Source organism: Anabrus simplex, chromosome 8 (assembly GCF_040414725.1).
Source record: "Anabrus simplex isolate iqAnaSimp1 chromosome 8, ASM4041472v1, whole genome shotgun sequence".
In the NCBI taxonomy this organism is placed as follows: domain Eukaryota; kingdom Metazoa; phylum Arthropoda; class Insecta; order Orthoptera; family Tettigoniidae; genus Anabrus; species Anabrus simplex.
Window position 1 is genome coordinate 132,795,230 of NC_090272.1, and position 26,341 is coordinate 132,821,570.

At 37.3% G+C, this 26,341-nt stretch overlaps 1 protein-coding gene across 4 annotated transcripts in view; it reads right to left on the bottom strand.

Moving 5' to 3' along the window:
* The window catches only part of LOC136878896 (next to BRCA1 gene 1 protein), a 219,112-nt gene that overhangs the window by 84,710 nt on the left and 108,061 nt on the right, over window positions 1–26,341 (bottom strand). For all 4 annotated transcript variants that reach the window (XM_067152484.2, XM_067152487.2, XM_067152486.2 and 1 more), the window contains one exon: window positions 14,812–15,593. In XM_067152484.2, coding sequence (XP_067008585.2) covers window positions 14,812–15,593 — 782 coding nt within the window. The remainder of the gene's footprint in view (window positions 1–14,811; window positions 15,594–26,341) is intronic.

Genomic DNA, 26,341 nt, shown 5'->3' on the forward strand with positions numbered 1-26,341 from the left:
TGTGATCTGTCTTTAGTAAATGTTTCCACTGGCCCCTTCCTCAATTTCATGCTGTTATTTTTCACGTTGATTTCAAATTTTTAAAAATGTAAATACCCTGCCATTGTCTATAATTAATTAATTGTAAATTCTGTGTTGAGAAGAAGCAAGGTAGAAATGTTTTTCGTAACGGATGTGCGCTAACACATACGTGGTAATTTTTTAACGGATGTGCATTAGCACATATATTGTAATATGTTATTTTGAATTTGTTCGTACTTTATAATCGGTAAATTTGAGTGTTCAGAAGGGGATCACCGTTAATCTTGTTTTCCTCGCAACGAACTACCTTTCACAGACCTCGTATGGTTCCCAGCCCGCTTCACATATCCTTTCTTTTAGTTGTCATGTTGGTTAACCTGGTATTTATATCTCAATGTTGTTTTTGATGTATTTATCATGTGTGGGTGTTTCATTTAATTTTATCAAGTCTCATGAAGTTTAAATTTTCTTTATTATGCTCATTATTATTATTATTATTACTATGATTACTATTATTTTTGATGCTGTGTAATCCATAGTGGTTACAAATTTGTTCTGTAGTTTTGGTGGAACATAATATATTTTCCCTTTAAATTTTGTAATCGTTTCGGGGTATATTTACTGCAGTTTAGTACTTAATCATTTAATATGATTATTTAATTTATTTATTTATTTATTTATTTATTTTAATTCTGGTCACATTTTGAGTTGCTGAAGTAATGTGATTGTGTTACCATGACTGTTGTTCAAACATTTGCGTAAAAGTCAATTGGGTTGAAACAAATTTCAATGTAGGTAGATTTATTGTATCAATTATTGTATTAATTATCAAAAGGCATTCATATAATTTTACAAATAACTTTTTGAGCCTGTTTTAAATTTTTTGAGGGGAAAAAGTGGGGTTCATCTTGGATTTGGAGAAATACAGTACGATATTTTTTCAGAATGAAATTAAACATACACTTTCACGTAATATCGGATTTCAAAAAATAACAAACAAGTAAGCTGTAGTGTGGATATCATCTGTGCAAACGCAAGTTTTGAACAAACTAATTTCTGTTTCATACCGATTTTAATGTTCATGGTTTTTTTTCGACTTTTATACAGAAATCGGATATAACTAGGGAGCGGATTTTTATGTAATTACATTTTTTTGGCGTACGTTTTAACGCAAGTTACGAAGTTCATTATTCCTATTGTGCATCCCCAAGTGTAAAAACTGAATCTTATTTCACCTAAAAAAACATATTTTCACATTTTTCAAATGTAAATACATATTTTAAGAAAATCTATAATAAGCACATAAATCGCCAATATTTGTTGATCAATAAAATTTAAAATGCTTCTATGTTATAAAACAATGCTCATATTTCATTTTACGATTACGGTATTGTTTTTAACAGTGTATTTAACATAATGTATCTGAATGTTTCGGCTAGTTATGGACTTCCCTCCATAAGTTCTAAAACTTGCTGGTCACTGGCTACGTCGTTACATTTAGACAGCGATTTGATTTGCTGCACAAGATGTTTCCTTGCATGATCTCATTCCAACTCTTTACGAGTCAGCCCTCTCGGGTTTTGTTTATAGAACATCAGAGAAAGGCAATCACGGAGAGATAAGGTGACGTAATTCCGTTACGACATGGGAGACTCGTAAGAATATTGCCCCACCATTAGGTAGTGGAATTTCATCACTCCTAAGAGTAAGGTTAGCTGTTCGGGTCCATATATCATTCCCGTTGTCGTGTGATTTTGTATGGATTTATAAGAAATATTTCCTTCAGTGTCCGCTGCTATTCTTTTTATTGAAACAGTGATTCACCGTAAATGCGTGTGTCGTAACCTGCAAAATAATGCCAAAAGAGAAGTCGAGTACAAGGTCGCGTCTTCAACAATATGTAGTGGAATTTAAAAGCATTTTCACTACCGATGGAAAAGTATTATTTTGCCAACCGTGTGGTAAAACAGTACGTGCAGATCAACGTTCTCAGGTAATCCAGCATTTGTCTGGAAATAAGCATACTGCGGCTGCTTCGCGTGTGCGTTTGCGACAATTACTAATAGCTGAACCAGCTACTTCAGATGCAGGCCCATCTAAATATTCCCAGTATTATTTAGATGTGTGCAGAGCATTTGTTTGCGCCGACATTCCTCTTGGTAAATTAAATAATCCGGGACTGAGAAATTTCCTAACAAAGTACATTAATTTTGAGCCTCCAGACGAATCCACAATAAGGAAAAACTATCTCCCAAAATGTTACGAAGAAACTTTAATAATAATAATAATAATAATAATAATAATAATAATAATAATAATAATAATAATAATAATAATAATCATCATCATCATCATCATCATAATAATGTTATTTGTTTTACGTCCCACTAACTACTCTTTTACGGTTTTTGGAGACGCTGAGGTGCCGGAATTTAGTCCCGCGGGAGTTCTTTTACATGCCAGTAAATCTACCGACACGAGGCTGACGTATTTGAGCACCTTCAAATACCACCGGACTGAGCCAGGATCGAACCTGCCAAGTTGGGGTCAGAAGGCCAGTGCCTTAACCGTCTGAGCCACTCAGCCTGGCACGAAGAAACTTTACAGAGAATTCGGGCAGTATGTGATAGCGAAAAACTGTGGGTGAGCATTGACGAAACCACTGATTCAAGTAGCAGAAAAGTAGGAAATGTTGTAGTTGGCGTGTTGAAGAATGACAAAACTGCTTGCGAACATTCTTATTTGCTAGCGAGTAAAGAAATGCTTGCTGCAAACCATGCCACTGTAGCTAGGTTATTCAATGAAGCCATACACTTACTTTGGCCAAAAGGTATAAAATACGAGCATGTATTGCTTTTCCTTACTGACAGTGCAGCTTACATGAAAAAGGCAGCCGAAGGCCTTTCTGTGAGCCTTCCGAAAATGATACACGTAACTTGCGTTGTTCATGCTCTACACAGGTTATGTGAAACTGTACGGGCTCAGTATCCTCAACTGGATAAATTAGTGTCTAATGGCAAAAAAGTCTTCGTAAAAGCACCCTCAAGAATCGATCTCTTTAAAGAGAAAAACCCGGATCTTGCGCTTCCTCCTCTGCCTATTGTTACGCGGTAGGGTACCTGGCTTAGTGCTGTGGTATACTATGCAGACAATTTAGAAAGTTTTGCATCTGTTGTGAACGTGCTAGATAAAAACGACGCGTCGTCAATTGAGATTCTTCAAGAGATACTAGAAGACAGCTCTTTGAAAAATGATTTGGCTTTTATATCTGCCAATCTAAGCTTCTTATGTAAAACTATAGACATACTTGAAAAATCCACTAACCTGTTGTCCGAAACAGTGCAGGAAGTGCGTGCTGTTGAAAATAAATTAGATTCACTCCCGGCTTTGCAGGTACAGGGACTGTTAAAGGTCAAATATCAAATTTTGTTTAGGAAAAACAGGATTTCAAACAATGTGCCAAATTTCTAATGTATTAGAGGGTGCTCATGTTGGCGAAATTTATGGCGTTATTGTTGGTGACATTCCTCTCTTTAACTATGCTCGTCTGACTTCCTGTGATGTGGAGCGATCCTTTTCGCAGCATAAGGCGTTCTTTAGAGATAATCGGCATGCATTTGTGATGGACAATTTGGAGATGACCTTTGTTGTTCACTGCAATTCTGAGACTACTTCTAGCAACTAATATTCCAGCGTGTGATGGGTGAGTACGAACTGGTACTATTTTTTCAAAGATGATAGGTTGCTTTTGCCATATTTAAACAAATCATTACCTTTAAAAAATAACCATTCATAATATCTACTCTGGAATATCAAAAATTAATATACCACACAGCACGTTTCCATACACAGACATCATTTTGCTTTAAGGAGCACGTTTGGTAGCACCATATTCTAATATTCTAATACAAAACATTATACTAATTTACTTCTTGAGCGCGAGTAGTTATGTGATATTTAAAGGAAAATAATTTCAATTTTTCATCACATATTTTAAAGTTTTTCAGCACATAAAAAATAAATATTTTTCACATTTTTAGCACATAAAAATCTGCTCCCTAGATATAACGACAATCTGCTATAGCGAATAAATTTTTCGCTGTTATGAATTCTCGCTATAATGGACTTCTACTTTATTTCATTCCTTTTCATCATTTTTCTTTTGGGAGTGGTTTTTGATCATGCAAGTTCAAAATTTACTGGCTGTGTGCCAATCAAGTATGCACCTAGTTATGTGAAAGTTTGTAGCAGTGCTAATGTAAGTAACCATACATTTTTAAAAATTTTGGAGGATTTCTACTACTGCAGATTTATTCAAGAAGATATTCCTGTTAACTGACTCAACAAAGAAAACTGTTATGGAATCTATCTACGTTTTTTATGTCACCATGGGACATTGTTAATATGTATCTACTTAAAGAGACTTTTCGGCAAACGATTTTCGGCACTTGATTGTAATGAAAAATTCTTCAGCGACCAAAAAATTGCTTAATATTGACTAATTAATTAAATTAATTGTTAAAAAATTGTGAAACTATGTCATGTGGAAATAATTATATAATTACAGTAGAACCTCGATAATTCGAAATCGGTTAATTCAAAATAATACCTAATTCGAAGAATCACTTGTTCCCGGAAACATGAGGTTCGGTTTTGCACATTGTTTAAATTGTTTAATTAGAAATATGGATAATTTGTAATTCGAAGAACAATGTCGGACCCATTACCGAAATTCAGACTTTAAATTCAAAAGTGCCTTTAAGTTTTTTTAAAAAGTAGTATTTTACAGAGTAATTTAAATTCAAAATTACGCAGCTCGATAGCTGCAGTCGCTTAAGTGCGGCCAATGTCCAGTAATCGGGAGATAGTGGGTTCAAACCCCACTGTCGGCAGCCCTGAAGATGGTTTTCCGTGGTCTTCCATTTTCACACCAGGCAAATGCTGGGGCTGTACCTTAAAGTCCCGGCTGCTTTCTTCCCATTCCTAGGCCTTTCCCATCCCATCGTCGCCATAAGACATTTCGGTGTCGGTGCGACGTAAAGAAAAAAAATAAATAAAAAGTCAAAATTAAAATGTATCCGCGTCGTGATAGAACGCGTCTTCCGAAACGTACAGGGGTAGCTAACTGCACTTTCACTCATTTCGGTGTGTCTACAGTGTGCTTCATATTTGCTAAGTTCAAGTGAATCGTCGTAAGTCTTTTGTATTCAGCATTTTAAGGAACGCCATATCACATAGCAGACAGTGTGCAGAGAAGCAGATTCCGTGAAAACTGGCGATGCGGACAATTAGCGAAAAAGAGTGGCTCATATAATCAATTCGTATGCACCAAACAATATTGTCATAGTCGATGAAACTGCATCTTTTTTTAATGCCGAGCCCGAACGGACTTAAGGTTTTAAACGAGAGAAGCGCCAGTCAGGAAATCGTACAAGGGTGGGGGTCACTGTACTGTGTTGAAACTTGTAATGCACATGGAAACGAAGAGACATCCTCCCCTTGTCATAGGAAAGTTCAATAGGCCACGATGTTTTAAGGGCGTCGGGCACTCGGGTGATAGTGGGTTCAAACCCCACTGTCGGCAGGCCTGAAGATGGTTTTCCATGGTTTCCCCATTTTTACACCAGGCAAATGTTGGACGGCCACAGCCACTTCCTTCCCACTCCTAGCAGTTTCCTGTCCCATCGTCGCCATAAGACCTACTGCGTCGGTGCGACGTAAAGCCAATAGCAAAAAAAAAAAAAAAAAAAAAATCTGTGCAAGTAAAAGGCATCTAAAAAATGCAAAGAGTAAAGTAATAAAAGAGGCATCTGCACAGGAGAGCCAGCAATATTTGTCTTCGTCTTTGAATCGTGTGGATTTATTTTTCGTTGCGTGAGATATGTTTGCCAGTGATTTATCCAAGTGCATTATTTTGAATAGGACTATTAATGTCAATGCACTTTGTTGGATACATTGCGGAAATAGTTTTCTCTATGACACCTGAAAGGTTTAAACTGTGAATCAAAGCGACTGCAGGCATAAATGGGTCTTAGAATACTTAGTGATGCGGCAAGGGCTGGGCATTTCTGAATTTCGAGAGAGGTGCCATGGTGGGAATTCGAAGAATGTTTTAGTGCAGACGGAAGTGAGAGACATTCTCCCCTCATCACAGGAAAGTTTGATAAGCCATGATGTTCTAAGGATATTGGGTACTTTCCGTGAAAGTACAGGGCATCTAAAATGCATACAGTACAGTAGTCCAATGAATACAGCACGTGCCCAGGGGAGCCAGCATAGATTTATCCTCATGTTTGAATCATGCTTTTTTATTTCTTTTATTGCGTGAGGTTATCAGTAAGTTATCCAAGTGCATTATTTGAATACTGTAAATGCACCTTGTTGGATACATTTTGGAAATAGATTATTGCCATTGCATTTGAAAGGCTTAAACTGTGAATCAAGGTTAATTGCATTCAGTAATGGGTCTTAGAATATTTTGTGATGCGGCAAGGATTAGCATTTCTGAATTAGGAGTTGGCGGTTAATTCAAAATCACGTAATTCGAAGTCCGACTTTTGTGTCCCAGCGACTTCGAATTAACAAGGTTTTACTGTAACTGGGTAACTGAGGTAATTTGGAATCGCGATATATGGGCCTATGAGTGTTTAGGTCATCCTATAAGTTTTATTTAGTTGGGATCCTGGTTTAATTTCTACTCCTATACTTTTGGGATTTATTATTATTATTATGGTGTATTTTATTCTATCAATATTTTCCTATACTTGTAATGTGATCTCTAATTGTACCGTTATTTATAGCGAGATGCCCGGTGTTGGCTGATTTCTCGTAATGGGATCGTTCTTCTTTTCTGCTTCTTCTGTTGTTGGGTGTTTAAATTCTATCTCATATGTGCATTATGCCACTTCCAAGGCCACCTCACATTAAATTCAATAATAACGATTTTGCCCTCTGTTAAATCTTTTGTTTATGTGCTATGAAATTTAAATCTTATCATCTAATGTAATAATTATTATTATTTTTTTATTTTCTGTAACACCGCGGTTAGTAGAGTTAAATTTGACTTTCCTAATTCTTAAATTTTCTTTTGGTAAATGCTCACCTAAACTATCCACTTCCGTGTTTTGTTTTATTACTGTATTTATTATTTGCATAATTTTTCTCTTTGTGTACACCTTAATTTGCAGGCCTTGCCTGTTGTTAATTGTAGCTTGGCTTGAGAAGCTGCACTTCAGTTCGTGTGTAATATGTTCTGTAGTTTTGATGGAACATTAATATATTTTCGCTTTAAATTTTGTAATTGTTTCGGGGAATATTTACTACAATTTATTATTTAATCATTTAATTTGATTATTTAATTTGTTTGATATTTATTTCAATTCTGGTCGCATTTTGAGTTGTTGAAGTAATGTGATCGTGTTACCATGATTGTTATTTAAACATTTATGTAAGAGTCAATTAGGTTGAAACAAATTTCAATTTAAGTGGATTCATTGTATCAATGATTGTATTAATTATCAAAAGCGTACAATTACTGGCCAGTATTTTAGGTTTATTTATGAATTGTTTCTGTTACCCAATTTCTTTAACCTTTGGTAATTGTATCAGTTTTTCAGTTTTCTCCCAATTCTAATTGATTGTAATTATTTATTATTTATAATTAAATATTTTGATTTCACCTTAAGGCTCATTTCATCATTTGGTATACTTAGTGCTTTTACTAACTTGTCAAGTGTATATTTTTGTTTTCGATCATGGTCTCTTTACCACTAATTCATTTTTTAGCTTCTTCCACATATTATTTTGTAGCTTACTGCACCCAAGGTAAGTAGCATTTTTCTTTGTCCTCGTCTTTGGTTGATTGGACCATGTTCGTTTTCTGTGTCCTTGGGCTGTTGAAGTACTACTACTGGAGAAGTGTACTCGGAAATGCTACGCATATTAATTATACCAACTGTATGTGCCCTTTATGGAGCTGACGAGGTCTTCTACCAACAGGATAGGGTGCCACCATACCACTATGTCACAGTACGAACTTTCCTGGATGATAATATGCAGAGACATTGGATTGTACGAAGAGGGTCCATTGATCTTCCCCGCAGGGTCGCCAGATCTTATCCCGGTGGACTTTTACTTGTGGGGAAGTGTGAAAGATCAAGTCTATCGAGATAAGCCGTGTATGCCGGAGGCCCTTCGCTAGGAGATTACAGCGGCATGTACAGCGATCTCCACTGCAATGTCAACCGACATGATTGCGGCAACCGCTCATCGTTCTGCTATGTGTCTGGCCATGGCCGTCTTCAGGCTGGAGTGTACGATGAAGCAACACTGCCAAGGAGCGGCTCTGGGGGCTGGTTGTGTCGACCAACTCCGAACGCTGTGTAGGCCTAAAATTTTCCAGATCCCGGTACCAGGCATTTTCCTCGTTCGTAAATGCAGCTGCTACTTCAGTCAAGTGACTTATGAGAAGTCCCGTGGAAATGACGCCACATTATGTAATAGCTGAAATCTTTGCGTAGTTGGGGATCTGCTCCAGCAAAGCTCACCTCAACTTCCAAACACGACAGGCGTAGAATTGAATGAAATTTCTATCCAATCACCAATGAAGGAATGAACATGATTGTAACCTGTCATCTTTTCCCAAACACGAAAACAAAACACCTTTGTATTTATTAAGAGTTTTCCCTGGTAGAAGTAGCAGACAGGAAGCAAGATAATGAAATGGCAAAATAAAGAGACTGAGGTCTTACTACAGTAAACAGATGTATTATTGCCAACTTGAAGGTAATATTTAATGTTTCATAATCATATCATAGATTTCTCATGCCGGAAACATTTATGTTAATGTCACAATATACGAGTGGCCAAAAGTCACGGGAAAGGGGGTCCCATTAGAAAATGTGCTGTGTATGACCCCTGAGCGTTGTAGCTGGCTGCAGCATAGCTGAGCAGTCTGTCACAGGCACTAGTGTCGTGAAGATGACAACACATAGCCAGTTTTCCCACTCTGAATATGGGATGATCATCGGAGCACAGCACATGGGTTATAGCATTGTGGAGATTACACGTGAATTTGGGTTTCCGAGGTCAACAGTGTCGAGGGTGGATCTTTTATATCGCAGAGAGAATGTTATCACCCGTGTAAACCACCGCACGGGAAGACCGCAGGGGTTTAACAAACGGACACCATGTCGCCTCCGCAGAATCATACTGGGCGCTCGATGGACTACTGTGAGTCAGATCACTGCCCAGTTGAATGTTGGGAATCAGGAACCCATTTTTACTAGGACTGTAAGGAGGCAATTGCACCGCATAGGTTTCATTACAAACCATTATTCTCGTCATTATTCCATATTGAAAAATAGCTGATCACAAAGTTTATACAAGGAGTAATTTTAATACCACCTATTCAATACGAATTTATTCCACTATAGTGTGGTTAAATACACATGGAAATTATCAGAAATTTGAAGTACATGTTTCGCCCACTATTTATTGGGCATCATCAGCCTCAATCAATCTTAAAACACATATGGTCTAAGGAGTCATAATAACTTATGTAAAAAATATTGATGAATATTTACAAGTGTTAAAACAATGGATGCAAAATGTTTACAGTAAAAAAAAAAAGAAAAATTAAAACGGAACTTATACTAAAATCACTTTGAAAAATTGATGTGTTTATCTAAAAGTAATAGTTATATATTGTTTTTAAAAAGTAGTCCATGTCTGACACTGAATTGGATCTTCTTGACGAGAAGCTTAAGCAATATATATTACATTAGGAAAACAGAATATCAAAAATAAGGCGTCAACAGGATAAGAACAAGACGGTTAAAAGATGCAGTAAAAGTTCATGTTTGAGGCCAATATTTAAAATAAGGATGGAAAGAAGTAGTTGAATTGAAGGCAGTGTAGTTTATGACGTCTTGGAAAGTTGGATTAAAATAGTATTATGTCGTGAAGTGCTGAAAAACATCAAAGAATTTGCCATAAAACGTTGCTAAAATATCGAATAAAAGAAGGTAGGCTGGACGACAAATTCGTGTAACAGAAAATGCCTCCTGTAGACGTGGATGTCCGTCGTAACAATGTTGTCAATCTGGAATGAAACGGAAGGCTGTAGTATCGATGCTGTGGAGGTGTTGGGGAATGCTGAGAGGAAGAGGGGGTATCGGTAGGCGGAGCATCACGTGTTATAGCCAGTATAGGAGGGGCGTTACTTGAAGGAGCAAGTATGGTGTCGGTATTTAACGAATTAGAGGGAGTCTTTAATTCTAAGGATTTAAATATCTGAGGGAATTTATTATGGTTTGGGTTGACCGTATTCAGTAACTTAGGCATTAAAATATGTAGCGGACTTCTGACTTCTGTGTCGTCATTAAGATTACGATCTTTATTATATGTCCTGTCCAAGAAAATGTAAATACTCTCTAATTCATTCAAAAGTTTACCTTTGCCTGTATTCCTAATTATTGTGAGATCTTTTTCTATTGTAGTGAACCGGTGTCCAGTTTCCTTCATGTGGGTGCTCATTGCCGAGTATTTATTATGTTTTTCGGCATTGAAATGTTCCATGTACCTTATATAAAAGCTGCGCCCAGTCTATCCAACATAGGATTTTCCGCACTGAGAACATGTTAATCTATAAACTCCTGAACCTGAATATCTATTTCTGTCGTAGTTAATCTTATTATGATTAAAAAAGATGTTTTGAGTTGTGTTGATTGTTCGAAAGGCTACGTTCATATTATGCTTACTGAAAGTATTCGCAATTTGGTGGACTACTGGGCTACTATAAGTGAAAGTGGCGTACTTAGTTCTTTTTGGTTTGTCGGGTATGAGATTCGTGGATAACTTATTTTTGATTTTGTGAATTAAGTGGTTTATCATCTCGACCTTAAACCCATTAAGTCTGGCTAGGTTTCTTATGTAGTTCAACTCATTCTTGAAGTTAGTAGGGGAAAGAGGGATTCTTAGTGCTCTATAAATTAAACTATGAAAAGATGCCTGTTTATGGGAGCCAGGATGTAATGAGGAATTATTTATAGTTATCGGAGAATGTGTAGGTTTTCTATATATTTGAAATTCAAAAGTGTTATTGGTTCGTGTCACTGTTATGTCCAGAAAATTCAAGAAACCCTTGTCTTTATCTTCCTTAGTAAAACTCAGGTTAGGGTCGATACTGTTAAATTTTTCCAAACTTTTGCTGCTATTGGTAACATCTTTATCAATTATTACAAATGTATCGTCCACATATCTCAACCATAAGCAAATCCCTTTAATATTAGTTTTTATTTTAGTGTGTTCAATTGAGTCCATGTAAATGTCAGCTAGGATGCCCGATATTGGGTCACCCATTGCTAAACCGTTCTGTTTGTAAATTTTTTTGTTAAATGTAAAATAACTTTGTTCATGAAACTATTGAACTTTGTTCTGGACAGCAGTTTCATAGTTTATAGTATTTACATTTTCTTGGACAGGACACATAATAAAGATCGTAATCTTAATGACGACACGGAAGTCAGAAGTCCGCTACATATTTTAATGCCTAAGTTACTGAATACGGTCAACCCAAACCATAATAAATTCCCTCAGATATTTAAATCCTTAGAATTAAAGACTCCCTCTAATTCGTTAAATACCGACACCATACTTGCTCCTTCAAGTAACGCCCCTCCTATACTGGCTATAACACGTGATGCTCCGCCTACCGATACCCCCTCTTCCTCTCAGCATTCCCCAACACCTCCACAGCATCGATACTACAGCCTTCCGTTTCATTCCAGATTGACAACATTGTTACGACGGACATCCACGTCTACAGGAGGCATTTTCTGTTACACGAATTTGTCGTCCAGCCTACCTTCTTTTATTCGATATTTTAGCAATGTTTTATGGCAAATTCTTTGATGTTTTTCAGCACTTCACGACATAATACTATTTTAATCCAACTTTCCAAGACGTCATAAACTACACTGCCTTCAATTCAACTACTTCTTTCCATCCTTATTTTAAATATTGGCCTCAAACATGAACTTTTACTGCATCTTTTAACCGTCTTGTTCTTATCCTGTTGACGCCTTATTTTTGATATTCTGTTTTCCTAATGTAATATATATTGCTTAAGCTTCTCGTCAAGAAGATCCAATTCAGTGTCAGACATGGACTACTTTTTAAAAACAATACATAACTATTACTTTTAGATAAACACATCAATTTTTCAAAGTGATTTTAGTATAAGTTCCGTTTTAATTTTTCTTTTTTTTTTTTACTGTAAACATTTTGCATCCATTGTTTTAACACTTGTAAATATTCATCAATATTTTTTACATAAGTTATTATGACTCCTTAGACCATATGTGTTTTAAGATTGATTGAGGCTGATGATGCCCAATAAATAGTGGGCGAAACATGTACTTCAAATTTCTGATAATTTCCATGTGTATTTAACCACACTATAGTGGAATAAATTCGTATTGAATAGGTGGTATTAAAATTACTCCTTGTATAAACTTTGTGATTCGGTTTCATTAGCCGACAACCAACTCGTGTCCCTTTGCTGATACCTCTACACAGAGCGCAACGGCGTGCATGGGCCTGTGAACATCAGCAATGGACCATGGAACAGTGGTGGCGTGTGGTATGGTCCGATGAATCCCGATTCCTGTTGTATTGAGCTGATGGGCGCGTGAGAGTATGACTTATGCCCCATGAAGCTATGGATTCTGCATGTCAACAAGGTTGTGTTCAGGTGGGAGGTGGCTTAGCTCTGGTCTGGGCGGCGTTCACATGGTCGCAATTAGGCACCATTGTCCAGTTGCAGGGAGCGCCGACAGGTGCACATTATGTGGAGATTCTTTCAGAACATCTGCACCCCGTTCTGGCTCTAGAGTACCCTGTTGGAGATGCCATGTTTCAACAGGATAATGCACCATGTCACCACTCAATGGTGGCACACAGGTGGTTGGAGGAGCATTCCAGTGAAGTTATGACCATGGATTGGACCTCCACATCCCCTGATTTTAATCCTATCGAGCATTTATGGGATGCTGTGGATGCGGGTGTACGCTCGCCATTTTGAGGGCTCGTGGAGGAGCAAGTCGTTATTAACATCACATTCAGTGTCTTCCCATGACTTTTGGCCACTCAGTGTACAACTAATAGGTACCAGAACCACATTTATGTTACAATCACAAGTTTCCATTTCACACGCACTTCCTTTCAGAAATTTTACGACTTCTATTTTTACAGTATAATTATTCAGCAGTACGTCTATATTACAAAATATGCTTGCCATTCTTAGTTCCATGCTTCTACTTTCTGAACTACAAAAGTAGACATCATTTAACAATATTTTGAATGAATGCTATCTATAGCCCCTAAAGACAGATCCATAAAGATCGTCTTGCATAAACAAACGCTGTTTGAAAAAACTGAGAATCATAATCTGCAGAAAGCAATATCCGCATAATAGAAAATACGTGCATACCTATCTCAATGACAAAATCAGAGGTTACCGAGTCCTCCCCTATTCAAATTTGTGAATTATTCATTTGTATTTTCAACGTGTCCACTTATAAGTGAAATACAAGAGGCACAATTTAACATTAATGTTATATTATGTGCTACATAACAGCAAACATACAAAAACACTGGTTCATTTAAAGTATTGCTCCAAGTAGTCACTAGTCTAAGTGCCTATGAAGTTACCATGTAGGCAACACAAAAACTTTCCCTTTGATTTGTTTCACTGCTACCTATGCTGGCAGGCCTACTTGGTGAAGTTTTAATTGAAGATTTAAAGAAGCCTAAACTGAATTTAATATAAGTAACAATCATGTCACTTAAATTTATTTCATCATGAGTGATATCACATTACATAACCTAAAACCAAGAGGCTGTTTTATGAGAATGAGGCTTTTATACTTCAATAAATAAGCAGACACTGTCAGTAGTCCTAAATAATTTAAGCACAAAGTTACTGATGAAATCATATGTGTTATTAAACTAAGAAGGAAGGCATTAAATACCTGGATAATGGCCTTTTCTAATTTACAAATTTTAAATCGTGCAGATGGAATTTCACATTAAGCACCAAAACTTATATTGTAATGCAGATAATTGTATTAATATCCTTATACTGTTGCACATATCACGTCCATAATTAACACTGCAGTGTAAATATAAGTACTCCTTAAATAGACTAATACAAAGCACACATGAACATAACTTCTTCTTGAACAACAAATTCCACTAGCTACAGTGGGCCCCCAGTGCTGTGTTGCCACATAGGGTACACTCCGGCCTGTATGAAGTTGGTCGTGGTCTGGCAGCCAACAGTGAACATTCTGAACGTCTAATGTAACCATATGCTTAACTGAAGACAGTACTACATGTGTGATTAATATTTCAATCAATCAATCAATCAATCAATCAAACAAACAAACAAACAAACAAACAAACAAACAAACAAACAAACAAACAAACAAATAAATAAATAAATAAATAAATAAATAAATAAATAAATAAATAAATAAATAGCTTTTGTTCCGTGAGGAGTGTATACTTTTTCTGGCAGACTCTGTATGCTTCAAATATACAAGTTATCAAAGACAAATAAATAAAAAAGGACATAATAAAGCTGGGCAAAAGAAACTACAGTAGAAAGGAAGAGCTTTTCACTTAGAAAACCTTGTTCAGGTAAACTAAAGTTAGAAAAAAAACATTAGGAATTGGAATGTATCTTAAACAAATATTATCATAAAACAGGAATGATTAATGTCTTACCCCAGGCTGTTTTGACCTCAGATTGCTAATCACTGCCCTAGCAGTGCTGAACGCAGATGTGGCCACATTGACGGCACCAGACACAAGAGTTTCTGGTAGAATGTGAATCACATTGCTCAGTGGATCATGAGTAGATGTAGGAGATTGCTGTGCTTGCGATGTTTGAGTATTACTAGTATTATTCTTTGTATGTTGCTGAGGTGTTGCACTACAACTTGATCCACTTGCAGAATAAGATGCTGACGAAGAAGAACTGGTGGCACACGAAGATACTGACTGACCGTTAGTTTCAGAATCTCGTGACCTTACACTGGAGCCATTTGCTCCAAAATGTTGGGGTTCTATTGGCATGCAATGCCCAGCCATATCAACTGCATAAACTTTCTCTGATGAAAAATTGCAAAACTCCACAGCTTCTGGTTGAGGAGCCTCTACTCTACAGTGACCTTCCATATCCACAGCAAACACTCTCCCCTGGGGTGAGTTGCTTTCTGAAACTTCTGTTTGGATATAAACTTCAGGCTCATGGGCCACATTATCATTAGAGAATTTTATTAGCATATCATTTGATTTTGTTACGGTTACAGTGCGCTGGGTTGGTTGTTCATTTACACTTTTCTTTGCTTTCCTCTCATAATAGTTGTACAGCAGTTCATCTGCTGCTCTCTGTTCGTTTTCATTTAAAAGCTCTATCATATCATCTGACGACTTTATCCTGATAGAATGTTGTTCCCCATTTAGAGCTTTCCTTTTACTCTCCTTCATAACAACAGGCACTGTGTCTGCAACAGAAGATAATATGGTATAGCACACACAGCATATTCTGTAAGATACAAGATAAAATACAAGAGAAAACACATAAGTTTACCATTTTGCATTTAACAACTAAATGAAAACGTGTGAATAACCATTATTTCTCATCACTATCTGAACAGTGTGAAGCAGTTAGACTACATATCTGTGAACAATCCCTGCAGCCTTAATTTACAAAAGGAAGTTCAGGAAAAAAATTGGTACTGTCATGTTTAATTACAGAAGTTGCAAGATCTAAAAAATTTAAGTGCTGTTTTAGTTACCAAGGACATTTACTTGATTGTAAAGTATTTTAGAGCACTGAATGCAAGAAAAACATTAGTTCTGTGAAGCTGGTTCAGATTCTTGAGATACTAAGTATCCTTCATATTTTAAGTCTGCACTGATGTGACTTGTAGCTAGTGACTTGCACAAGAGGAAAAAAAATGTCTTTAATTTTAAACTTTAAAATTATTGCTAAGTGGAACAGCTGTATGAAGATATCACCAAAGCGAAAAATTCAGAAAAGACAACTCTGTATCACCATTGGAGACTTCAATGCAAAAGTGGGTCAAAAGGAAATCAGAGACCCAGAGAACATTGGTACATATGGACTAGGCGATCGAAACGAAAGAGGAGAAAGATTGCTAGAATATCTCACAGCCAAAAATCTCTATTGCATGAATACTTTCTTTAAAATGCCCATCCAACGAAAATGGACATGGAAGAGCCCCGATGGACAAACCAAGAATGAGGTAGATTTTATCCTGACCAACAAGAAGAAATATTATACAGATGTTATTGTTCTCAACAGATTTGATACAGGAAGCGACCATAGGCTAGTTCGAGCAACCTTCACATTTGACCTCAAACTTGAACGGTCCAAAATGACAAGGGGGTACACTTTTCCAAGAGTAGAGGACTTAGAAAAACATCAATCATCATTTCAACAAGCTCTTACCAGAAAACTTAACCCAACAGAAGATTTGAAATACTTGGACGTGAACGAACTTACTGAGAAAATTACAGACAGTATTCAAAATGCAGCAAAGGAGATCCCATTGAAGAAAACTAATAAGAGGAGCCGACTTTCACTTAATACCATGCAGCTCATTAAGGACAGAAAGACAATGGACAGGGATACAGCAGAATACAAAAATCTTAACAAGACCATTCGCAAGGAAATAAGAAAAGATCTAAGGAAATTTAATAACAACATGATCATGCAGACAATTGAAGAAAATAAAAACATTAAGATTTTAAAAAACAACATGTCTACAGAAAGACCAAAAATTACAAAACTTAAGAATCAAAATGGAGAAATAGTCAGAGATAGGCAAAACATTACTGAAGTTATTAGAGATTTCTACTACAAGCTGTATACATCAACCATTAATAAACCACCCAGTGATGAACAACTAGCCCAGAATTATACTCATGAAGTAACACCGGAAGTAACTACTGCTGAGATTGAAAATGCACTTAAACAACTAAGGAATAAAAAATCCTCTAGGGAGGATAAAATAACAAATGAAATGCTGAAATTAGGTGGAAGAGATCTGCTAGAAGCCATGAGAATACTCATCAACAAGTGTATTAACTCGGGAAGAATACCAGAAAATTGAAAAATGCCAAAGTGATACTTCTCTTCAAGAAAGGTGATAAGGAAAATTTAGAGAACTATCATCCTGTGAGTTTGTTATCACACCTCAACAAGCTCCTGACTAAAATTGTAACCAACCGCCTCACAAGAGAACTGGATTTTTATCAACCTGCCGAGCAAACAGGATTTCGTAAAGGTTTCTCAACTGTTGAACACATCCAGACTATTCGTCTTCTTCTTGAGAAAACCACTGAGTACAACATCAAGATTCATCTGGCCTTCATTGATTATAAAAAAGCTTTTGACTCAGTGGAGATTTGGGCAATCATGAAGGCACTTCAAAATGCCATGATAAACTCAAGGTATATAAAGCTCCTGGAAAACATTTATGATCAAGCAACAATGGTAGTCAGAGTGGACGAAGACCTCATCACCAATAAAATCCCAGTTGGCAAAGGAGTTCGACGAGGTGACACAATCTCTCCAAAGCTGTTTAACCTTGCCTTGGAAGATGTATTCAAAACCCTCCATTGGGATAATAAAGGAATAAAAATCAATGGGTTATATTTGAACCACCTGCGTTTTGTCAACGACCTTGTGCTCATAAGTGAAAATCCAGATGAGCTAGAAAGCATGATCCAAGAATTAAAAACTGCCTCTGCTAAGATTGGTTTGGAAATGAACATTAATAAAACGAAAATACTAAGCCCAGACAGTCGACCACTTAAAATGGGAAACCAATATATAGCAGCTGTCGATGAGTACATCTATCTTGGACACAAGATAAAACTAATGCAGAAATTCCTCGCAGAATAGGCGAAAACTAGACCAGTTTTCTGAAAACTAAAATTCATCCTCACCAACAAGGATGTTCCAATTAACCTGAAGACCAAGGTTTATAATACATGCGTGCTGTCAGTTACTACTTATGGTCTGGAAACTATGACTCTGACGAAGGAAAGTGCTTGCAAGCTTCAGCGAACACAACGAGCCATGGAGCGACAGATGCTAGGGATCAGCCTTAGGGATAAGATCCGTTCAGAGGACACCAGGAGAAGAACTTATGTAACAGACATCCTAGAGAAAGTAGCAAGACTAAAATGGCAATGGGTAGGACACGTAGCTCGACAAGACTACAACAGGTGGACCTCTAGGATTGTTCACTGGAGACCATGGGAACACAAGAGAGGTATTGGAAGACCCCAGAAGAGATGGCTCGACGACATAAAGCTGTTGGCTGGAGCTCGCTGGTTCCAAGTGGCTCAAGACTGAAGACAATGGAAGCATATGGAAGAGGCCTATATCCAGCAGTGGATTGAGATAGGCTAGAAAAGAAGAAGAAGAAGATGATGAAGGCAAAGAAGAAGCAGAAGAAGAAGAGAAAAATGATTGCTGGAGAGTTATCTTTTTTTTTTAAATTATAGAATTTGTTTTACATAACACTGTAACAGATAGGTCTTATGGCAATGACGGGATAGTAAAGGCCTAGGAGTGGGAAGGAAGTGACCACGGCCTTAATTAAGGTACAGCTCCAGCATTTGCTGGTGTGAAAATGGGAAACCATGAAAAAAAATCTTCAGGGCTGCCGACAGTGAGGTTTGAACCCACTATCTTCCGGATGCAAGCTCACAGCCGTGCGCTCATAACTGTGCGGCCAACTCGCCCGGAAAAGCTAGAGATTTCCTCCTATTCAATACTATTTGCTGTAACCTTAAAAAAGTTACATATATTTGTTGAAACTAGTTTTGGTCGTATTCTTCTTCTTCTTCTTTTCTTCATGGGGCCTCTAAATATTAGTTCCTAATTAGCGTCGACCTCTAAGATCTTTTGCTACCATGTTTTTCCTTCATTCCCACCTAGATATACCTCCTCCCTTCACAAAGCTGCAGGTTGTTCTTATTGGGTCTTCTTGGATTTTACCTCTCTCTTCACCTGGTAGTCCTAGAGTGGAGAGTCTGATTCTACCCAGCGCCTCACATTCAAAAAGTATGTGTTCAGCTGATTCCTCTGATTCATTGCATTTCCTACATATATTGTCTCTTACTACTCCAATTCTATGCAAGTGTTTTTTCAGATGGCAGTGTCCTGTCAACAGTCCTACTACCCATCTTATATTTTCTCTCGAGAGTTTTAGCAGTTCTTTAGTATGCTTCCTGTTTGGTCCTTTTATCAGTTCCTTTGCAAGCCTGCTTCCTGAAGTATTTTTCCAGTTTTCCATCTGTTTCTTTTGTACCCATTTTTCAATGTAGTGTCGGGCTTGTCCATAAGAAACCCTACATACAGGTCCTGGGCCTAGAAACTGTGTTTCTGCCCCTTTCCTGGTCAGTTTATCTGCCTTTTCATTTCCTTCTAAACCTGCATGCCCTGGTACCCATATTATTTTGACAATGTTGTACTTTGAGAGCTTCAGGAGAAGTGAGTGGCAATACCAGACAATTCTGGATATTATCCAGACTGCCTCTAGTGCCTTAATGGCCGCTTGGCTGTTCATAAAAATGAAAATGTTCTTATTCCTATAGTTCATTTTCAGATGTTCTTCAAGACGTGATAGCTATCACTTCAGCTTGAAAGGCTGTAGTGTGTCTGCCCAGGCTCATCTGGATTGATCCCTCCTCCTGTGCCATCCACAGTCTTTGAGACATCAGTCCACCACACTATATCTTCTCAATCAGTATTCCACTTGTTGATATCCCAGTCTTCTTATTTTATTATCTGGGTTTCAAATGGTTTTTCAAAGTTTGGTATCACATAATCAGAAGGCATGTGTAGAACTTCCTCTGTTATTACTCTGTTAATTTTACAGTGTCCTAGATTCGGTCTTTGTGCATTCCAGCACCCTGATTGTGCCAATCCATATGAACTCATTCTAGCCTGTCCTGTTATGAAATTGCATAGTGTTCAAGGCTTCTATCAGCGTAGTTCTCATAGCGCCAGTTATGGCTATGCATGCCATTTTCTCTGTAGGCTATTTAATCTACTGCTGACTTTTCCTTAACTTACTTTCTGCCACCAGATGATTGCAGCATAGGACATCAACGGTCTAATGATCCTTGTGTATATCCACATTACCATTAATGGTTTTAGGCCCCATGTCTTCCCGACAGCTCTCTTACATGCATACAGCAAGTTCTTGGCCGGGTAATGTTCCTTTCTATATGTATGATTCCAGGTTAGATATTTATCTAACACTACACCTAGGTGCAGCACCTGTTCTTCCAAATATATTTCTTGCCCAAAAATGCTTCAGCCATCTCTTTCCCTCTAATTTTCTCCTTCTTGTAAAAGGGAGCAGACTTATCTTGTTCTGGTAGTTTTGGTCTTACTAGAGACCATCATAAGTCAAAATCAAAGTTAAGGCAAGACATAAATATAGATACAATTTATGAAGCAAGCATGAAATTCAATGCAAGTCAAGTAAAGATTTGAAAAACACTCTTCACAATCACATATCCTGCGCAAGCTCTCAGCCTTCCTCTAATTTGAAGAATGCACCTCACAGAAGACCAGATGAAACACTTAAAATACCAGCACTTGAGGAATCTTCTAGAACTCAGCTCAGCTGAAACAAGTGTGAACAGAATGGTGTTGAGATATTCATCTGTTTCCAACATTAAAAAAAAAAAAAGTAAGTTTGCCTAAGGCGAGGCTGAGGGATGTGGAATGGTGGGTGATTGCTGGAGGCAAAGAAGGGGGTTAAGAGTACTTAAATTCTGTTTATTGAAAATAGGAATTGGTAGATCAAATAAAGGTTTATTTTCAGATATCTCTTTAAGGTTGAAATTGGGATTAAAGAACAGACCCACATTGGTTTCTTTTTTTAATGTTGGAAACAAATTAACATCTCAGCACTTTCCCATCAACATCATTCTGTTTGCACTTGTTTTCAGCAGAGCTGAGTTCTCAAGTGCAGGTGTTTTAAGTGTTTTACCTGGTCTTCTGTGAGGTGCATTCTTCAAATTGGAGGAAGGCTGAGCGCTTGCACAGGACATATGACTGTGATGAGTGTTTTCCAAATCTGTACTTGTCTTGCACGGAACTTCATGCTTGCTTCATTAAGTTTAATCTATGTTCATGTCTTGCCTTAACTTTGATTTTAACTGATGATGGTCTCTAGTAAGACCAAAACCAGTTTCAACAAATAAATGTGACTTCTTTTTTAAGGTTACTACAAATAGTACTGAATAGGTGGAAACCTTTAGCTTTTGTTTCACACTATATTGCTCTTTAATATGGATTAATATGAAATGTATTACCTATGATTACTGCATTATAATCAGCATATATGAATCACCGAGTAATTTCCGTTCTGGACTGGCCACTGATGTATATATAGGTGGACGGACAGCTACTACACCGGCCCCGTGGTGTAGGGGTAGCATGCCTGCCTCTTACCCGGAGGCCCTGGGTTCGATTCCCGGCGAGGTCAGGGATTTTTACCTGCATCTGAGGGCTGGTTTGAGGTCCACTCAGCCTACGCGATTACAACTGAGGAGCTATCTGACGGTGTGATGGTGGCCCCGGTCTCGAAAGCCAAGAATAACGGCCGAGAGGATCCATCGTGCTGACCACACAGCACCCTGTAATATGCAGGCCTTTGGGCTGAGCAGTAGTCGCTTGGTAGGCCCTGGCCCTGGCGCCATGGGGTTTGGTTTGGTTTGGACAGCTAGTACATTTAAGCATATAAACACCTGATCTATAGAATTTATTATTAAATTAGTGTGTTGTGTAGAATTGATGCGTTATTATTGTCTGTTTTAAAATATATTTTTATATCATCACTCATCACAATCACATGTCCTGTGCAAGCTCTTAGCCTTCCTCCAATTTGAAGAATGTACCTCACAGAAGACCACGTAAAACACTTAAAATACGAGCACTTGAGGGATTTTCAAGAAACATGATAAGAAAATATATTTTAAAACAGACAATAATAATGCATCAATTCTACACAACAAAAACTCAATAATAAATTCTACAGATGAGGTGTTTATATGCTTAAATATAGTAGCTGTCCGTCCAGCTATATCGGCCAAACAGGTAGAAACTTTGACACAAGGTACTTAGAACATGTAAATTCATGTAAATATAATAGATTTTCAGCTATGGGAAAACATATGATGGACTCACACCATAAATTCACGAATATTGATCAAGATCTAAAGATCTTAAAAATGGGTGATGCCTCTCTGCTCAATATCTATCTTTCAGAATTGTTTCATTCACCTGTATCAATTCTTTAATCCCAATTTCAAACTTAATGAAATATCTGAAAAAACAAACCCTTTATTTGATCTATTAATTCCTATTTACAAAACAGAAATGAAGTACTCCAAACCCCCTTCTTTCCCTCCAGCAATCACCTACCATTCCACATCCCTCAGCCTCACCTTAGGCAAAAAACTATTTTTTTAAATGTTGGAAACAAATGAACAGATCAACACTTCCCCATCAAAATAATTCTGTTCACACTTGTTTCAGCTGAGCTGAGTTTGAGAGGATTCCTCAAGTGCTGGTATTTTAAGTGCTTCTTCAATGATCCATATTGGAAACAAATGAACATCTCAACACTTTCCCATCAACATCATTTGGTCCACATTTGTTTCAGCTGAGCTGAGTTCTAGAAGATTCCTCAAGTGCAGGTATTTTAAGTGTTTCACCTGGTCTTCTGTGAGGTGCATTCTTCAGATTGGAGGAAGGCTGAGAGCTTGCACAGGACATGTGATTGTGATGAGTGTTTTAAAATCTTTACTTGTCTTGCATCAAATTTCATGCTTGCTTCATAAATTTTATCTATATCCATGTCTTGCCCTAACTTTGATTTTGACTTATGATGGTCTCTAGTAAGACCGAAACTAGTTCCAACAAATATATGTAACTTTTTTTAAGGTTACAACAAATAGTATTGAATAGGTGGGAACCTTTAGCTTTTATTTTACATTATATTGCTCTTCAATACGGATTTATCACCTATGACGGCGGAGAGTTATCAATTACTGGACTACATATCTTCTGAAGTAGTGTTTATTTTTTTGCTAGTGGCCTTATGTCGCACCGACACAGATAGGTCATATGGCGATGATGGGATAGGAAAGGCCTAGTAGTTGGCTGTGGCCTTAATTAAGGAACAGCCCAGCATTTGCTTGGCGTGAAAATGGGAAACCATGGAAAACCATCTTCAGGGCTGCCGACAGTGGGATTTGAACCCACTATCTCCAGGATGCAAGCTCACAGCCGCGCGGTCCTAACCCCACGGCCAACTCGCCCGGTAGTAGTGTTTCTAGGCAGAATGTGAGCCTATTTAGATATTCTGAATGCAACGCATTCTACTCTACTACAGAGTTTCTAAGGCCTAGCAATTAATTGTCACATGGATGCTGAGTTTACTACTAAAGATCTTTAACAAGCCAGCAATTAAGTCACATATTCCCAAGATTTAACTCGTTAGTTAGGATTAATCTTTTGACTTTTGGATCATGAGTTGGACACCTTTGCTCTGATCCACGAAGACAAAATCTAGTGGATATGATATTTTAATTTAACTACACTTTCTTCTATTTATTTTCATTGCAAGCCTGTCGCTGGCATGTTAAAGACCTTCAGTGGCAAACTCAGCATCCATCCGACAAATGAACTGCCGAGCCTTAGAAAGCACGTGATAGACTTGCATTTTTGCTCGTAGATTGCAGAGCAAGTTTTCAGTGCAATGTTTATGGTGAACACACCATGTCAAAACATACAAAAAAAATTCACTTTGTAAAACAAGCTTACTTTACATATTTTGGAATCTCTTTTGCTAGTGGTATAATGCTGTACTAATACACGTAGGATTCTGATACCATAGGGATGGAAAAGGTCATGATTAGGAAGGTCTCAATTAAGGTACAGGCCCTGCAATTGTCTAGTGTGAAAATGAGAAACCACAGAAAACTATCTTCATAGATGCTGATGGTAAGGTTTGTATCCACCATTTTCGAAAAGGAAGCTAACACTCCAAGACCCATACCACATAGCCATTTCATTTGGTATTCTGGAACAAAGCTTGGAGATTTAGCAGGGTTTAAGGGCTCCCATTAGGTTTAGTACAATGAAGAATGTGAAATAAGATACTTAAACTTCTAATGTGTTCAAGAAGAGATGATGAAGAGTTGGGAGATTTTTGCACCAAAACTGGATGAAGACAGCAGTGGAAACATGAAATTACAAACAGCACGATCAAGGACAAAAGAAAAATAATAGATACCATTATGGTAGGAGAAGACTAAAACAGGAATATAGTCTGTACCAGTAACAGACACACACTTAATCACGCGCGTGATCAAGCATGAGAAGTACGCAGGGCGTGTGCAGTCTTAGGGTAGGAGAGTGTACAGAGAGGGAATTGCAGTTGAATAAATATTGCATAGTAGGCCACACTAACTTTTATTACTGTTGGCAGATGTAAATAAATTCCCCGTGGTGTCAAAAAAATCCTTGTCAATTGGAACTTGCATATCATCAAGATTTGATATTGGAAAGAAAATAAAGTTTATTCTTGATGTTTGAATTCTTTAGTAATTGACAGTTATAGTAAAATGGTCAAAGTTCATTCTTGAAGTTTCAAGCAAACGCTCAATTCAAAATTATAACAAAATAAATAAAGTCCCATCTTGGAATAATTATAATCAACCTGACTTATTTTGAAAATAAATAAAGTTCACTCTAGAAATAATTAGTAAAATTGATATTACTCAAGTTATAATTCCTGGAAAAATATCTAATGAAATGGCTGTCTCAATTGCATTCTATTAATGTCCTTCAGAGTTCTTTCCAATCGTCAGCAAGTTCGTTTGAGCTTTGAGTAGCTCTGGTAAGACTTAATATTACACTGGTTTTACGTGTAAAATTGAAAGTTATTTGAAAATTGAAATCACTTGAAGTTAAATTAGAACAGTTCATAAAGTTCGAACTGACAGTTCTTTTAAACACCACAGATGCATATCACCTTTAAGTAGTTCTGGATCTTGAAGTTGCCAGCTCCATCTGACTGCTTCCTCACAGGCCCATAGTACCACGTATCCACCGGCGACCAGGAACACCATTATCATATGTCCCCTGACGATCCGAAACACCATCACCATGTATCCCCCGAAGCTATCACGTCCCACGATGGCACGGGTGGTTAAGACTATGCATGTGACGTCAAATTGCTCATGCCACTTGGTGTGTTATAGCACTGTCGGTTCACAATTAACAAGTGTAACGTTCATAGGGAAATTTCACTTATGATATTTTGAACCAAGGTTCCTTGCGATCGAAACGTCACTGTCCACCTGCACAAGTTCGATATGCTGAATGCACTGTGTTCCCGACTGTAAGTTTGTATACAGTTCGTGAAGTCTAAACAGAGTCTGTACATTCTATCTCGCACACGATAATGTCATAATGTTCAATTACACAGTCTATGTTCCCTCACAAGAAATAATGGGCACGTAATATTCAAGAAACAGTCTACTGCGTATCTCGCACACCGTAAAGTATTAATGCTCAGTTCCACAGTCTATGTTCCCTAATGTGAAATAATGGGCACGTCATTTTAAGAAAGTGTCCTAAACAGCTGGTCACTTGCAAAAGTTCAAATACGTAAACCTGTCTCATCAAATTGTAAGTTATGTTGTCTACTGACAGTTCTGTAGCACACGGCACAAAAATAATATGTCCCATTGAACAAAGTATATAAAAATATAACACTTGTGTTTTCAAGCAAGCAACGTAAAATGTTAAAGTATGTCGTCGGTGGTGAGTTCATAGTCTGGTGGAATCATTTAATTCTTCACTCGTCATGAAACCGTCATTGAAAGAAACCACGGAACTGATATTTTTGAAGAATGTTTTTTTTGTTGCTGTAAATTTATGTAAAATTTTATGTTTTATTTCTGGTGAAATTTTGTGATTTTAAAGAATTTTCAGGACTCACAGAAGAGATAATTATTTACTTAATCACTGAGTGTTAAAAGAAAATACATTGATTTTTGTAGTGGAGATCTCCAGTAATATCTTTGTTGTAACCCATTTTTTGTATCACCCTGTAGTTGCCATGTGGAGGCTTCGATCACAAAATCGCCGAGTTTCGCAACCGAAACCTCTAGAAATATTTTT